Consider the following 15845-nt stretch of genomic DNA (forward strand, 5'->3'; position numbering starts at 1 on the left):
CCAGTAATTTTGTAAAAAGGTAAGTGTAACAATGTTAACATTTTTTTATGCTAAACTAGCTAGTGTTATCCTTACACAATAGTCAAGACAACGTTTACGACAACTAGCTAGCTAGTTATTTGTGTTAAATGGCTTTGTTGACGTTAAGAGAACCCCTGAATGTAGAAGCTAACGTCTGCACAACATCAGCCGTTAGCCGTTAGCGTCGGTTGAAACCGTCGCTCACATGGATCGTTTCCGGGGAGTGTGTGTCTAGCCGTGTAGCCATGTTGTTCTTGAACACATCCTCTAGTTTTCATTCCCGGGTAATTTTCTACCGATAGGCTACAACGTCATGAGTACTCTTTCTGTTTTTTAAATAATTACAATACATTTCATTCAGGGTATGCTATTCGAGCTTTCATTCATTTTCATAAGACAGTTTGTTTTAGTTGCTGTTAGCGAAACTATTCAAGCAGCAGTTGAGCCCCCGTTTGCATCACAAGCAGAGACAGAGGAGGGATGTCGCGCGGGTAAGTGTGGGAGACATGAACGTTTCTGGTTGTTAACGTTGCCTATTAAAATAAAGTGTGTGCGTGTGTGTGTGCTATGCGCAGGGTGAACATGTCTCACAGCTGTAATAATAAATGTAGCTAACCATCGTAGCAGCTGTTACTATATCAAGTGGTTGCACTGCTTTATTGTGTCAATGAGAGGGGTGATTGAGACGACCGTTTAAAAGCCGTTGTTCTGTTGTATCATGGTAGTGAACTGGGGAAGCTGGACCCGGCTGTATTCCAGAAGCAGTTGCACAATCTGAAATTTAGGTAGGCATTTCTGTGTTTTCCCTACGTTCATATCAGCTAGGTTAACTTTCTCTCTCCATCACAGTCACTACTTATCACAAACGCCTCATTTTCGCTGATAAAAATGTAGCATTTTTGCGTACATGCGCAGCTAGAGGCGCTCTACTTTCTGAACTAACAGGCAACGCTCAGTCAACGTTTCCTCAAGCGTGCTCACGAGACCCCAGTTAGCTAACTTAACCTGAAGTTACAGCCACTTTGCAACGTAAGTTAATTAGTTTAACACTATTTTTTTGACTAATTAATCGGTTGCCCATTGCACTATTTAGATATAGCTATAGCTGAACGATTTATATTTATGTCGAGGTAACTGGTTTGGTTTGAAGCAGCTAGCTAATGTTAGCCACTAACCTGAAGCTATGTCAACTTTTCTGTGGACAGTTAGCTTGCTGCTGTGGTGCACAACATTCAGGACGGGAAAGTGAAATACACATGTTGTGTATACAAGGAAATAGAAATAGCTATATCTTTAATGTCCACCAGGATTTGTCTTCGGTTCACCTAACACAAGAAACAACAACATAAACCGTTACAAAGTAGCTAGTTATATGTTATTTGTAACTTTTTATGTTAACAATGCAAGTTTGCATGTCTGTTTTCAAAACAGTTGTGGCAACTCTGTTTCCCTTGGCTTCAATTAATCTCTTTGAGCACATTGCGCAGAAAGTGTTAGATGTTTTCACTTTGGTCCCGTCTTCCCCCCTTAAGTTTGTAAATGGGGGGGGGCAAAACATTAGAAACACCTCTTAGTATATTGCAGTGACAGTCCAACATATCTGGAAACTACAACCTCAATAATAAACACGTCGTTAAATTAATACCTCTCTGGCAGTGACAATTAAAAATATTAACATGATTATCTAGCTAGTTTGTAAAAGTAGAAGTTATGGCAGCACTGTTGTATTGGATTGCATCAGATATTGCAAGTCTACTTGTGTACTTCTTATGAGTAACTCCTGTTTATGAGCAACTTTAAAATGTTAGAAGTGCCGTTGTGGAGTGTAATGTAGAGCAACTTTTATCGGGCAGCATTAGCCAGCAGTGCTGTACAACTTGTGTTTCAACGTATCTACCATTGAATCAGTTGTGGCATTCTAATAGTGTTTAAATCTTGGGCACTTTAAATGTAGCTTTTAAACACACTTAATAGAGTGACATGTGTGCTGTTGTTTTAAAGGGATAGCTAAACGTTAGGTTCAGACATGTTTTTACATTGCAGCTAAAACTTGTGAAGCTACACAAAAGCAAAGTGAAACAAATTTTGTTTTTAAGTGTTTTAATTATAAAAAAATGACATTTAAACTCAACTGCTCCATTATAAAGCCCATATCAACCATGCCATATGTTCATATCAATGTCCACATTGTATGCTGAGGTGTCACTATCTAGAGTTTCTTTTCACTCTTAATAATCTCTTTTTGTTGAAATCCAGTAATACATGACTGTTTTATTGGTAAATCCATGTGGTTGCAGCATGGAAGAAGATGGGGATAGTAATATGTGCATTGACACTGACTCGGATGCAGCAGAGAAGAAGGATGGTTCCAAGTGTAAAGTCAAATGGACTCAGGAAGAGGTGAGTGAAAAGAAGACTCTGACCCTGATGTGTATATTTCAGACATTCATGTGAATATATTATCTGGAGCTACACACTGTAATTTCAAGTAATTTATTACATTAGTGTCAGTTACAAAAATGTAATGCTGCATGCTAGCAGGAAGAGTCACCTGGGGCAGATGTGCAGTCTGATGCGTAAAATTTTTTTGTCACATAGGTTTCTGTTAATTGGTCTGTTTGTCAGCTCGTGTCAAAAGTAACAAACTGTTCAAGATAACCTGTACCTGAAAGTTGACCTTAAAGCGCATATTAAATTATACTGTAACTGATTTTTGTCTTGTGTACAGGATGAAAATCTCAAAATCCTGATCAGCAACTTTGGGAAAAAAGATTGGAAAACCATTGCCAGTTTTTTACCAGTAAGTACTCAGCAGAGGCAAAATCTATTGAGTGAGAGCGAATGAATGGATCAGCAATGTAATATTTTAAAGTTGAGTAAACTATAGGAAGGCCAAGTATCCAACTCTTCCACTTTAAAACAACCTGTCTGTTGCTTTGACAGGGGCGGACAGAATTTCACTGTATGCATCGCTGGAAAAAGCACCTGGATCCTGATTTAGTCAAGGGCTTCTGGTCCAGAGAGGAAGATGAAAAGGTGGAAAAATTACACCGAACAGCTGATACATACTTTGCTTAAACACAGTTTGTAGTTAACATTGTCCCATTTCACTTTGCACTCCTGTCTTAACATATGTATTTGCTCTGGACAGATAGTGGAGCTGGTGGGCAAGTATGGCACCAGACACTGGTCTTTGATTGCCAGGCACCTGAAGGGACGGCTGGGGAAACAGTGTCGTGAGCGCTGGCACAACCATCTCGACCCAGTGGTCAGAAAGAGCTCCTGGACCAATGAAGAAGACCTCATCATCTACAAAGCCCACACTGTTCTGGGAAACCGGTGGGCTGAGATTGCCAAGCTGCTCCCTGGAAGGTGGGTTGGTTAGCTGTGATTGAGTTGCTGAAATTTAGCAATATGGATGAAGGGCAGTCATATGCATTATTTGGTTGTTATTCTTAAAATAAGGGTGTGAACGTAAAAACGTATCAGCCTTTAATTTACATTTTCGATTCCTCTTGCAGAACAGACAATTCTGTGAAAAATCACTGGAACTCCTCCATCAAACGTAAAGCAGAGTTGGGCTTGTACAAAGACGATGCTGACAGCATTTCCCTTGATATTCAACAGTTTGTGGAAGGAGAGGTACAGTACTTATTTAGTTTAGCACATACTGTATAAAGCTTATCATTTTCAGCTTCAACAGATTTTAAATTTTCTTTTTTACAAATGTTTATTTCTCAGTGATTTCTCAGTAAGCAAATTTGAAGACAATAAAAATGGTTAATAGATTATACTAGATGATTAATCATTGTAGGGATATACAGTAGCAGGTAAAATATTTGTTTGTTACAATTTAAAAAATGCAAAGATATTACTACTTGCTACATATGAAATCAATACTAATATACTATCTGATCATTATCTGGTCCATTAGTATGAGTGTAATTTATAATATATTGCCGCAAAGACACCGCTCCACTGAACTCTTTCTCTTCACTTTGAGGATGAACAACTGTAACAGTGACAGGATGTCAATCACTTGCCAAGTCATGACAACGAAATAAATAACAGCGTAGCATTTTCTCCTCAGGCAGTGTGACAAACAGGGATTAAAGCCGACGGCTGCCTTCCCATGGAAACATCCCGCAAAATATGACAGCTACAGTAGCTTGGAAAACAGCGATATGGGGCACTGAATTTGAATTCACTGTTTATTAGACCACAAATAAAACAAGAATTAGCTAGCCAGCACTCCCCGAGGTCCCTCTGCCTCACTGCCCGCCGCTAGGAGACTACTTAAGAAAAAAAAGGAAACACTGTGCATTCACATTATATGTTGTGTTACAGGTGGACTTCAAGTGTGATGTTGTGTTAGACACTGAACCAGTAACTCCTAAAGTGGTAAGGATGCTATGATGATTTTCTTTTATGACTCGCCTGTGTTTGCTTATAAACTTTTACCTAAGGAGACACATTTAAACCTCACTGAATTTTGGCAGTTAAATTTCTATTAAGTACCTCCCAAACAAAGTCAATCCAATAAACCCCTGGAGTTAACTGTCGATTTTTGGAGGTGGTTATGGATGCATTACTGTCATAGAATAATTCCTTTCATGTTTATGTATTTTCTTCAGTGATATTCCCCCCTGGCAAGCTTGGTTTAACTCTGCTACTCTTTTCTTTGCTGCAGGTCAGGCTAGAGAAAGAAAAGAAGCAAATTAAGCAGAAGACAGCCGTTCTGCTTCCACAGACTTTAGCATCCATGAGTCCCTCCTTGCCCCCCAGTTCGAGTTCCAGTCCCAGCTCTAGCTCAGGCGCCGCACTAGCAGCTGCGCCGATGGACCAGAAAAAGTTTGCCAATGCAGCACTGAGGATGATCGCTGAAGACATGCTGCCACTCAGGTGACTTGTAGCCCTAGTAGCTGTTACAGTGTCCTTGTGTTGTTGTCCAAAGTTGTTGTCAAAATCCCCAAGTTTGCTAATCCCCAAGTAAAATAAATACTCTTATGAGTCTACCTTCCCTGGATGGTATCCACATGTGTCACCAGACTTTGAATTACCTGCAGCAGAAGGCTACGTGTCTATTCTGTATGTATTCCAAATGGACATCCAACCACTAGTCTAGGTCCCACACTAATGTACCTTCACTTTGTGACCAACAGTTTTGTCGAAGGTGCAGGCTTCAGGTCATTCATGAGTACAGTCAGCCCTGAATGCCACAAGCTATCCCAGCGTGTCATGGGCCTACAGCTCTACGATGAAGTGGAGAGAACCATCAAGCCTCAGCTCATCCGGGACCTTAAAGCCTGCCTTGCCAAAACCAAAGAGGGTGAGAACGCCATTCATGTCACCTTTGACCTCTGGGCAGGGGATCAATCCCATCCAGTGGAGGAACCCATTGTCATCGTGCAGCTTCACTTTGTCAGTGATTCCTGGCAGATCCGCCGTCCCATTGTGGCCTTCCGCCACCTCAGCCACAAAAACCTCAGCACCGCTGTTGCCAGGGAGCTTGAAGGTGTGCTGCTGAGCTATGGCATCTTTCCTCGCAGCATCGGCTATGTCCTCACCAACCAGGCAAAAGAAGCCCTGGCTGGGAACAGTTTGTTCTGCGACTACAAGATCATGTGCTCATCCAACAGGGGAGAACCAGATGGAGATGAGATGGTGGCATTTCTGTCAGACCAGATGTCTGAAATAGAGTCCCCCTTTTCAGAGCTACAGATTGGGACCAGGACCACCTGTGTGGCCCACACATTGCAACTTGTGATTAAGGAGGCACTGAAGAACTCAAGGGTTGTGGAAAACCTGCTTTTGCAAGTCCACAACGTGGTGGCTTTTTTTAGGAGCAGTGCCTACTGGAGCGAGGTAGGAGAAATTACAACTGATTTGGAAGTTTATTTTACTTTGTATTATATTCTTTTTGCAAAGGTATATAATCAAAATAAGCTGTTTTTTAGATTTTACGCCCAAAGATGAGGCACAGCTGAGGTACAGCTAATTAACATCATAGTTATACATTTATAAATTGTCCAATTGAGGTCTGATAATACAATTTTGTTGTTTCATGTTTAGGTCTTGTTGAAGGAGTGCAACGTGTCTCTGTGCCCTTCCTCCAGTAACTGTCGCTGGAACTCCATGATGCTATCTTTACGGCGTATGGTGCAGGAGTCCGCCTGGAGCGCCATCATGGCTCTCCTAGCCCAGGCACGCATCGAGGCCAACAACACAACCAGCGCCCCGCCTCTGGTCATGGCCAAGAGGGAGCAAGTGATTGACATCCTGGGTCTCCTTGAGCCCTTTGAGGAGGCCTTGCAGGTAAAAAGTGATAGTTTATTAAATGAATGTAGTGGATTATAATGTTTTTTAAAGATCACATATAAGAGATGAGAGTTTCTTTTAAACCCGAATATGTTCTGAGCCTTTTGGACACCAACCACTTCTGTTTATACTTTACAATTTATACTCCAAATTGTCTTGATTTTCTTGTATTAGTTTTTTTTTCTGACCAGATTTAGTGTGGCAAATAATGAACTAATCAAGAAGAAATATAAACAGGATTGTCATCATTCCAAGTAATAGACATTGAAACTACCATCTTTTAATATTTATGCACTTTAGCTGACGTCAGCTACATGTTCTTGAACAAAACTTATTATTGGCTTATGTGGTAATAAATACAGTATTGGATGTTGGCAGACATTTGTTCTGAGTGGGCACTTTTAATTACTGAACCAAAGCAAACAAAAACATTAAACCATTAATGTTGTAGCGCTGTTGTAATTTGTCAGTTGTACAAGCCTGGATGAGAGGATTAGACTTATTTTTTTTGTTAACCCTCTAGAAATATTTCAGACATTTATGGAAATACAGTATTATAGTATTGTTAGAAGATATGTTATTGTGAGAACATTTTCTTTTTGACTCTAACCTAGGTACTGCAAGGAAACGGAGTGACCATCTCTTTCATCACACCTTCCCTAATCGGCCTTGATAAGACCTTGGAGAGCCTTGTCACCAACTACACCCACTTTAACAAGGCCCTGCGCACAGGCCTCCACACACATTTCCAGTCCCTGATTCACCAGAAGGACATGTTACTAGCTGCCGTGCTCGACCCCAGGATCAAACTGCAGGTATTAAATTAGGATGGACACATTGCTGTTATTTTATGCTTTTGAGATTTTTGCAACTGCAGAGCAGGTCAGCCCAACTTTAAAGCAACTACAATTTTCAGTTTTCAAACTAATTTTAAATTCCTGTAAAAGGGTAAAAGGTACGCTGCAAAATCGCATCAAATGGCATCTTATACCCATTTTATATTAATAGAGCTCTGTTTAAATTGAGCTCTGTGTTACATCTCTATGTACATAAAAGACAAAAATACGCATCATACCTATCTAAACTCAGAATAAGAACTCTCAACCTTGCTTGAATGTTTTTTTTTCTTCCAGCCATTTCCTGATGCCAAACTGGAGGACCAGACAGGTTTCCTAACACCCCCGTCAAAGTATCAGGCTCGCACCATCGTTGAATCCATATTAGAAAGCATGAAGCCCTCAACATCTCCATCTGTAGAGGAAGATGAAGACCAGACAAGCAATGAGTTGAAGGAGCAGGATGACGAAGAGGAGATCCAAGACAACACCCTGATGGAGACATCAGGTGGCAGCTCAGATGAAAACAACTGCGACGGAGTCAGCGGAAATGACCTCAAGCGCAAGTCCATCTTTAATTTCCTCCAGCCGCCTGCAAAGACCATGAAGACAGCAGAGCTTGATGTGTACCTATCAGAACCACTGTGGGAAAGCAACTCCAGTGTGTTGTATTGGAAGTCTGCAAATCGGTTCCCCCTGCTGCAGGACATCGCCAAGAAGCTGCTGGCAGTACCGGCCACCTCAGGGGGCTTTGACCGGCTGTGTCCGATGGCAGTGTGTATTGTAAGAGCCAAGAGGAACCGCTTGCCACCTCACACTACAGAGAGACTGCTTCTATACAAAAACTCTTTAAAGACAAAGACTGTAAAAAAGTCCAGTGGGGTCGCTAAACACTGATGGGTTAAGTGACAGTTGGGTCTGATTTATTCTGTCCACCACCCAAAGAACCTCCACAATTAACTTCGCCATACACCCTACTATGCTTCCACAACCAATTGACACCATCCCTTTCAATTACATTTCTTCAAACATTGGATCAAACTAACATTTAGCATCATTTCAACCTTGCAGTCGTAGTCAAAATATATTAAAAGTATATGGAAAATGAGGGCAATCTACTTAGAATATCTCTTTTGTTGAAATAAGATACAGCACATTGGCAACCAGCAGGCTACCATCATAGTGCACAAACTGTCATTTCCCTGTGGATAGTGGATTGAGAGTGAAAGGCAGGTTCTCTTTGCCTGTCACACAAAGCTGCTGAACAGCATTCCAAAAACAATATAAAATAAGGACTTGTTATATTTGAGCATAATTCAACATTGTAAAAATGCAATCTGAAGTTTAATTTAAGATGCTACTAGAACATGCATTCTCTGAAGACCTTGTGCTGCTGCTAACTTCTCACAAAGGAGAAAATGAAGTATCTGTGATCAAATTCCTAATGTGTAAGATTAGTAATTTTGGGATTTTCTGACTCTTGGTTGTATTAATAAAGACACTGTGGCAGACCGCAATGCACACCTATACTTTTATGCCATTGAAACGGTTTAAAAGATGTTACAATCAAAACAATAATACAAGTGCTACCAATCGCAGCTTTAACATCAGCCTGTGATATTTTTAGCTGCATGGCTATTCAGTACCTAAAGCAAAATGTTTATGTGGCGAATATTTTCTAGCAAAGATTTTGTGCCAGAAAATGTACTGTGCATTTTGTAATCAATTTTCCCTTGTACTGTAATTTATTTGTTTTGTATGCTGTACAGCAAGTGCAGATTAACTGTTTTGGGTCACTTGGCAGCAAATTAAATAAATAAAAGTATGCACCTTTATTTTCTTAAGTTTTCTTTCTTTTCTGTTTTTACAATTTTATATTTTTCATTTGTTATTGTTAAGTGATACTTTACAATGCTACTGCTACAATTAATTGTTTTCTCTTTGATGATCAACTGTTTTTGCTCTTAACTGAATTGTAATGTCTGATGGTGGACTTGAGTCCTTTGACCTCGTATGTCTCTTCGTGGAAATACCCAGATAATGAACTTGTATTAAAGAATAAAGCTACTTTCTCAACAATTTCCTGTTCCTGTGGCCCACAGTTTTTATATCCATTTGTGTTTTCTTAGAGCACTATCTGTGTTGGAATATGACTAATAATACCATAATCAGCTGGGAACAGTCACTCTAGGAAGGATGGCTAGGTAATTTATCCCGAGTACCCCAGACTGAAAGGATTAGGAAAACTATTTTAAAACCAAGATTGCTTTTGGAAATAAAAATAGATCAGACTGATAGTTGTAAATATAGTTGCACTGAAATGTACATTCAAACATTATACAAATGTTTAGAAAATTTAATTTAACGCTTATAAAAATAAGATGTGTTTTATGGGTGATTAAAAGACCGTTAAAGTGCTCTTTCAGTTGTCATCAGTGATTGGCTGAACAGACCTAACTACGTCAGACGAAAACTGTGCGTTAGCTAGTACTTCCGGTATCACGAGTCTTCCTTCCTCTGCCATGTGCACGGTGGAAAAGTAATCACGGAGCTGCTTTTATAAAACGTTAATACGAACAAACAAAGACGCTTGTTGTTCCCGCTCAGTGAAGAGGGAGCTCCGGCAGGACGAGGAATGTGTCAGGCAAGTTGTCAAAAAGAAAAACAGCCCAAAGTAGCGGATTAGTTAGCGAAGCAGTCTGGCTCGTTAGCTAGCTAACTCTTGAGTTATTTTCGCCATGGCTCTGTACCTAAAAGCCGCCGAGATCCTGGAGAAAGCCGAGATGAAGCAGGGCGCTGTGAAAACTCTGGTCTACGACAGCAAATTTGCGAACATCAAACAGCTGTTCGCTCTGGTTTGTGAGACCCAGAAGTTTTCCTCTATCCTGGAGGAGATCATCGAGTCCGCCAAGCTGCTCAAACACACCAAGATAAGGATTCACTTGGCCAAAGTGCTGGTGTACGACCTGCTGATGGGCCAGGGGCTGAAGTGCGGCGGCTCTTGGAAGACCTTGATGATGAAGCATCGCTCCAGACTGCAGGCGGCGCTGGCCCGCATGAAAGTGAAGCAGAAAGTCAGCAGCAATGAGGGCCTTCTCCCGGCCAGCGCCCAGCAGCATCTCGCCGGGAACAAGCTGCCCAGGTATGTGCGTGTGAACACCCTGAAGACCACCGTGGAGGATACTGTGGACTATCTCAAGAGGGAGGGCTTCTCCTACCTGGGACAGGCCTCCAGGCTTGATGACTTAACCCTGAAGGAGAAACACTTCGTGATGGACCAGCATCTGCCAGAGCTGCTGGTCTTCTCTCCTAAAACTGACTTCCATGACCACTTCCTGTACAAGGCCGGCCACATCATTCTGCAGGACAAAGCCAGCTGCCTCCCCGCTTACCTCCTGAACCCCCCACCTGGCTGCCATGTTATCGATGCCTGTGCCGCCCCCGGCAACAAGTCCAGCCACCTGGCAGCCATCATGAAGAACAAGGGCAAGCTGTTTGCCTATGATTTGGATGCCAAGCGTCTGGCCACCATGTCCACTCTCCTGCTCCGAGCCGGTGTCACCTGTCAGCAGCTGGCCAACCAGGACTTCCTGAAGGTGGACCCTTACAGCCCGCAGTTTAAAGATGTTGAGTATATCCTGCTGGATCCATCCTGCAGCGGTTCAGGTAAAGTAATCCGCTATTCCTGTGTGTGTTTCTGATGTCCACCTGTCTGCTGTCTTTACAGATGTAACCCTGAGTCCTTGACATCGCCGATTCACACATCATAAAATCCTATATGGTCACAATCTCCCTCGAGCAATCGGGTGGTTAATACGTTTTGGTGCTCACTCCCCCTGTGTCAGTGTCAGCCTTCCTGTAACATCACTGTCTGCTTACCAGCAGTTTTAAGTTAAGAGTCAGGTCTCTGTCTAGCTTGTACATATTTGTTCTGGAGGATCACAGCAGAGCGGCATCCCCAACTAAAGTGCATGTTATTGCCAGTGGTGGAAAGTAGCCAAGTAGATTTACTTTAGAGTACATTAGGGGTGGGAATCACCAGAGGCCTCACGATACGATAGCATCACGCTACTTATGTCACAATACAATATTATTGCAATTTTAAACATATTGCAATATTCTGCGATATATTGCAATTTATTACCTATTATTTTCAACTTCAAATTTTTCCCAATTTCTAATTATGTCCCCTAAAGGAAACCTTGTCAACATCCGTTTTTATCTAAAAAGATAAATTTCTTTGTTTATCTAACTTCAATTTTTATTGCTGCAAAATGGGATTGTCAAGCAGACAAACGGACAAACACAAACTGTAGATACTTGGCGTCCGTGTATCGACTCAGTATTCCCACGGAAAATATTGCAATACTATGCTGTATCGACCCCCCCCTCCTTAGAGTACATCCAGACATTTGATGTAAACAAATACTTCTACTTCACTCAATGTCTGAGTTTCTTGTACTTTTTACTCAACTACATTTATTTGACAGCTTTATTGCTGGTTACTTCAAAGATTAAGAAATTACATTAAAACACATACGATAAAGTACTTTTCAGATGTGTATGAGTTGTAAGCAGCGACATTCCCCCTCTAACCTTCTCACATGGTTTCATATAAATAACAGTTTGAGGCTCAAAGATGTCAAAATATCCAATATCCAAAAAAGCAAAGATTAGGAAAAAGTCCAGCAATGAGCATATTTGCATAGCAGAACTTTTAACTGTTTAGTTTTATCTTCCCATTAATCATCTCATCTATCAATGACCCCTCAGATTTATCTTGTGCCCATTTAGAGGGACCTGACCCCTAATTTGGGAACTATTGAACAAAAGTACCTGACTGTATCTAAAGTAGAATAAAGGCTACACTGCGACCAGCTGCAACAACACAATTATGCGTGCACATTTTATATATATATATATATATATATATATATATATATATATATATATATATATATATATATATATATATTAATATATATTAATATAATATAATATAATATGAATAAGTCATACCTAATGGGTCATCCACTTTGTCAGGCTTTCACTTAAGCAGAAATGCTGTTCGTAATATGATTTATCATCAGCATCATCATATTGGTTTTTAATTCGCTTATGTCACTCGCGTCAAAGAAGCAGATCCTGGTTATATGTCACAAATTCACTTTTCTTTCTGAATATCCCCATATTCATGTTTCGAAACCACAATATAAAGTAGGACTTTAACCAGTATATGTAGTTTTATGCAATACTCGTGTGCCTATATGCAAACAAATAAGGATTTCAATATAATTTCTATAATCTGTGTGTGTTGGGTCCAGGTATGGTGTGTCTCCGGGGCGATGTGTCCTCTGCTGACCAGGAGAAGGATCAGGCTCGTCTGGCCTCCTTGGCCTCCTTCCAGCTGAGGTGCCTAAACCACGGCCTCAAGTTCCCTGGCCTGAAGCGCCTGGTCTACTCCACCTGCTCCATCCACAGCCAGGAGAACGAGGAGGTCGTAACGGCCTGTCTGCAGCAGAACCCCGGCTTCAGGTAGCAGCGGTCCACTTTTACTCACTCACACAAACTCGCAACAAAACCTAGTGATGGTTTTGTACATGCAAATATTTGAGCGTGTGCTTTTCCCAGTATTCTTTTGTATTGGCTCTCTGGGTCATTTACTTTGGAGCGTTTGCATCCTTCCCTTGATTTGAAATGTATTGTTTGACTCTCCACTCTGCCATTAATCTAATTCTGAGTGAAACTGTGGCAGTTTGAAGATATGAAACTAGCTCTTAGTGCCTGACTTCAGGATTCAATTTGTATGGAACGGTTCCCTGAATGTGTGTTTTCTCCTCCAGGTTGGTTCCTCTGATGGCTCAGTGGCCTGAACGAGGCCTGGAGCCGCTCACTAAGTGTCTGCGTGCCAGCACCGCCAAGACCCGCACACACGGCTTCTTCGTGGCTCTGCTGGAGAAGTACAGCGAGGCTGTGGAGAAGAAGCAGGAGCCAGCGGTTCAAATAAGGTAAATACGGGGGTGTCATGTAAAGCTATTAATATAAAACAAAGTTTTAAATCCTGTAGTAATAGTTTAAGCCTACTACACACCGAGCCGATAATCGGCCGTTGGACAGCCTGGCGAGGTCAGTGACTCGAGTCTGTTCGGTGTCTTACGTGCCGTTGTCCGTCCGAGGGGCCGTCGGCCTTCATTTTGGCCGATTTGACATGTATAATTGGCGGGACGAGCACTGCCGGCAGTCGGACTCAAATGACCCATCTGATTGGTAGAGTGCTAACCTGGAAACAGGGAGTGGAATGAGCGTGACTAGAGTCTCTCAAAATCTGACAAATATTCAGCTGACTTTTGTCGATCTGAAATGAAGCCTATTTCTCGCTTAAAATGTTTTCAGATACACATTTCGGTGAACTATTTTAGTTCAATATGAGATCGTATTCTGAACAAGCCGCCATGACAGTCTGTCTTCGAATTTCCGGAGAAACCAGACCCACGTAACACGTGCGTCCAATCAGCTGCCGGTTTTCATTTTTGGGCAACAATACAGATTAGCGCCGCCTGTTTTTATGGAGAGTTTTATGTCTCGTCGCTTTGGTGTGTTCCGAGGCACTTTTTTGACCAACTCTGGTAGACTGATCAGTCCAACTGCCTTTTCTGCCGAGGGTCGGCCGTCTAGTCTGTGTGTCTGGGCCTTTAAATTAATACTGTAATTAAGTCCTATTTGCTCAGGATTAGGACTGCACGATTATGGCCAAAATGATAATCACGATTATTTTGATCAATATTGAGATCACGATTAATTATCATGATTATTTGTTGATTTTAGCCAAAACAAAATGTTATTGTCACATAATTATATAATTATAACTGCTTTTACATCCATATTGTGCTACATTCCTACTAATACATCCATATTCTGCTACATTCCTCCTTTATTGAAGGATACTGTGAAGGAGTATGCCATTTCAGCTATTGTGCGACCGCTTTCCACACATGCATGTTTGCCGTGAAAGATACAGGCAACGCAATTTTCTGTTCACGTTAACGGCGCATATGGTGCCCGGTATCTACCAGACGAAATAGCTACACGGATTTCTGTGGCTCATTACACTGCCATTTACATGTCTGCGTTGCGCTCTGATGCTCCGAAACCCACGTTAGAGGCAACATAAACATCGCTGAATGTCACGCTAGTAAACACTAATAACACGTTACACAGCAGCTATAACGTTAGCCTACCGTTAGCCACAGTAGTAACTGGATTAAAACACGGCTAAAATGCTGACTGCTAAACAGTGTAGTGTGTCTGTATTTCACTGTAGGTTTCCAACAGCGGGACGTCCAACAGTCTGCTGCTAAAGCTATGAGCTAAAAGACACAAACTAGCACTGGTCACTGCTGTTGTCTGAAAAACAACACAGACGGGACAAAACGTTGCGTTTACTGGTAAACTGGTAAACATTGTGACCGGCTTATGATGACCAACTGCTACCTGTTGTGGAATATTCCTCACGTTACTCTGTCCTCGGTGACTGACATCTAGAAACTAAGCTGCGCGTTGCAGGCAGGGAACAGCTCTGATTGGCTCATGGAGACATGTGATCAAACAGTGGTTTATGGAGCGCTAGATTGGCTTTGCAAAAACTGTTCTATGAACGGAATGACGCATTTTAAATATCGCTCGATCACGCAAATTTGATCGTGGGAAGCTAAAATCGTGATCGTGATTAAAATTCGATTAATTGTGCAGCCCTACTCAGGATTAGTGATTCCAATGGACACTCAGGTTTATTTACATGCTAATGCATCAGCTCTGTAAATTATAATGCTGCTTTAATGCCTGTAATTTGTAAAATAGAAATGATCTAGACTGCATATTTTGTGCATTCATTCATATTCAATTTAGCCATTTGTTTTTGGTGTACGATTTCTCTGTGCTTCAGTCACCATCCTGTCACAATCAATGGAGAATCTGTAAAGAAGGATTTTAATGTATATTTTGTGCAAATGTTTATTTTTTTTTGTTACAATTTTGCGTATGAAATGGTCTGAAATCTGTAATAATATCAAATTACGGTAGATGCTTTCACAGTTCCTGAAAGTTGTTTTATTCATTCAGTGACTATAGTCACAATAGGTTTTTCTTACAATTAAATATCACACAGCTTTCTTAGCACAAACTAAATTAAATGTTACAGGTTTTAGAGAAGCTTTTAATACAGATGAGAAAAGATTTCATTCTGAAATTAGAAGAGGTTGACTTTAGCCATCTGCTCTGTCACAGCGAGCCGGAGGCGACACCGCTCAGCCCATCCACCTGCCAGAAGAGACCCGCAGCTTCAGAAGAAGAGTCTGACGCTTCAGAGACGGAGGACAAACCGAATCCTGCAGCAGAACAGGCTGACTGTACACCTGGCAAAAAGAAGAGGAAGAAGAAGAAGAAGAAGAAGAAGAAAAAGGCAGCAACAGTGGAGTGATAAGAAATGTAAAATGGGACTGCTACAGCATGTTGTCTGCAGAGACACGCTCTACGTAGAGGGCTCTATTAATGTGGTGAATGTAACGGTAAAAGTAAAGATTATTTTCCCCTGTATCACGTCTAAGTTTAATTATTGCTTGATTTTCTAAGAAGAGTTTTTCTTCAGAAACGGGCTCAGGTGTTATGTTTCTC

At 41.3% G+C, this 15845-nt stretch overlaps 2 protein-coding genes across 5 annotated transcripts; both read left to right on the top strand.

Moving 5' to 3' along the window:
* On the top strand, positions 1 to 9254 carry mybl2a (v-myb avian myeloblastosis viral oncogene homolog-like 2a). 4 transcript variants are annotated; one of them, XM_039801519.1, is made up of 13 exons: positions 1 to 19; positions 747 to 806; positions 2319 to 2421; positions 2750 to 2821; positions 2965 to 3057; positions 3173 to 3393; positions 3543 to 3663; positions 4369 to 4422; positions 4712 to 4923; positions 5184 to 5886; positions 6094 to 6336; positions 6954 to 7154; positions 7473 to 9254. In XM_039801519.1, the coding sequence occupies exons 3-13, from the start codon at positions 2320 to 2322 to the stop codon at positions 8070 to 8072; spliced, it is 2622 nt and encodes an 873-aa protein (XP_039657453.1). In that variant the 5' UTR covers positions 1 to 19; positions 747 to 806; position 2319; the 3' UTR covers positions 8073 to 9254. The 4 variants fall into 4 exon arrangements, with proteins under 4 accessions (XP_039657453.1, XP_039657451.1, XP_039657452.1 ...); XM_039801517.1 differs by lacking the exon at positions 1 to 19 and adding an exon at positions 184 to 512; XM_039801518.1 differs by lacking the exons at positions 1 to 19; positions 747 to 806 and adding an exon at positions 186 to 512.
* Positions 9255 to 9653: 399 nt separating this feature from the next.
* On the top strand, positions 9654 to 15767 carry nsun5 (NOP2/Sun RNA methyltransferase 5). The gene is made up of 4 exons (XM_039800968.1): positions 9654 to 10841; positions 12500 to 12710; positions 13019 to 13183; positions 15459 to 15767. Exons 1-4 carry the CDS (start codon positions 9914 to 9916, stop codon positions 15649 to 15651), a joined length of 1497 nt encoding a protein of 498 aa, XP_039656902.1. The 5' UTR covers positions 9654 to 9913; the 3' UTR covers positions 15652 to 15767.
* Positions 15768 to 15845: the final 78 nt, after the last annotated feature.

Source organism: Perca fluviatilis, chromosome 5 (genome assembly GCF_010015445.1).
Source record: "Perca fluviatilis chromosome 5, GENO_Pfluv_1.0, whole genome shotgun sequence".
In the NCBI taxonomy this organism is placed as follows: Eukaryota; Metazoa; Chordata; class Actinopteri; order Perciformes; family Percidae; genus Perca; species Perca fluviatilis.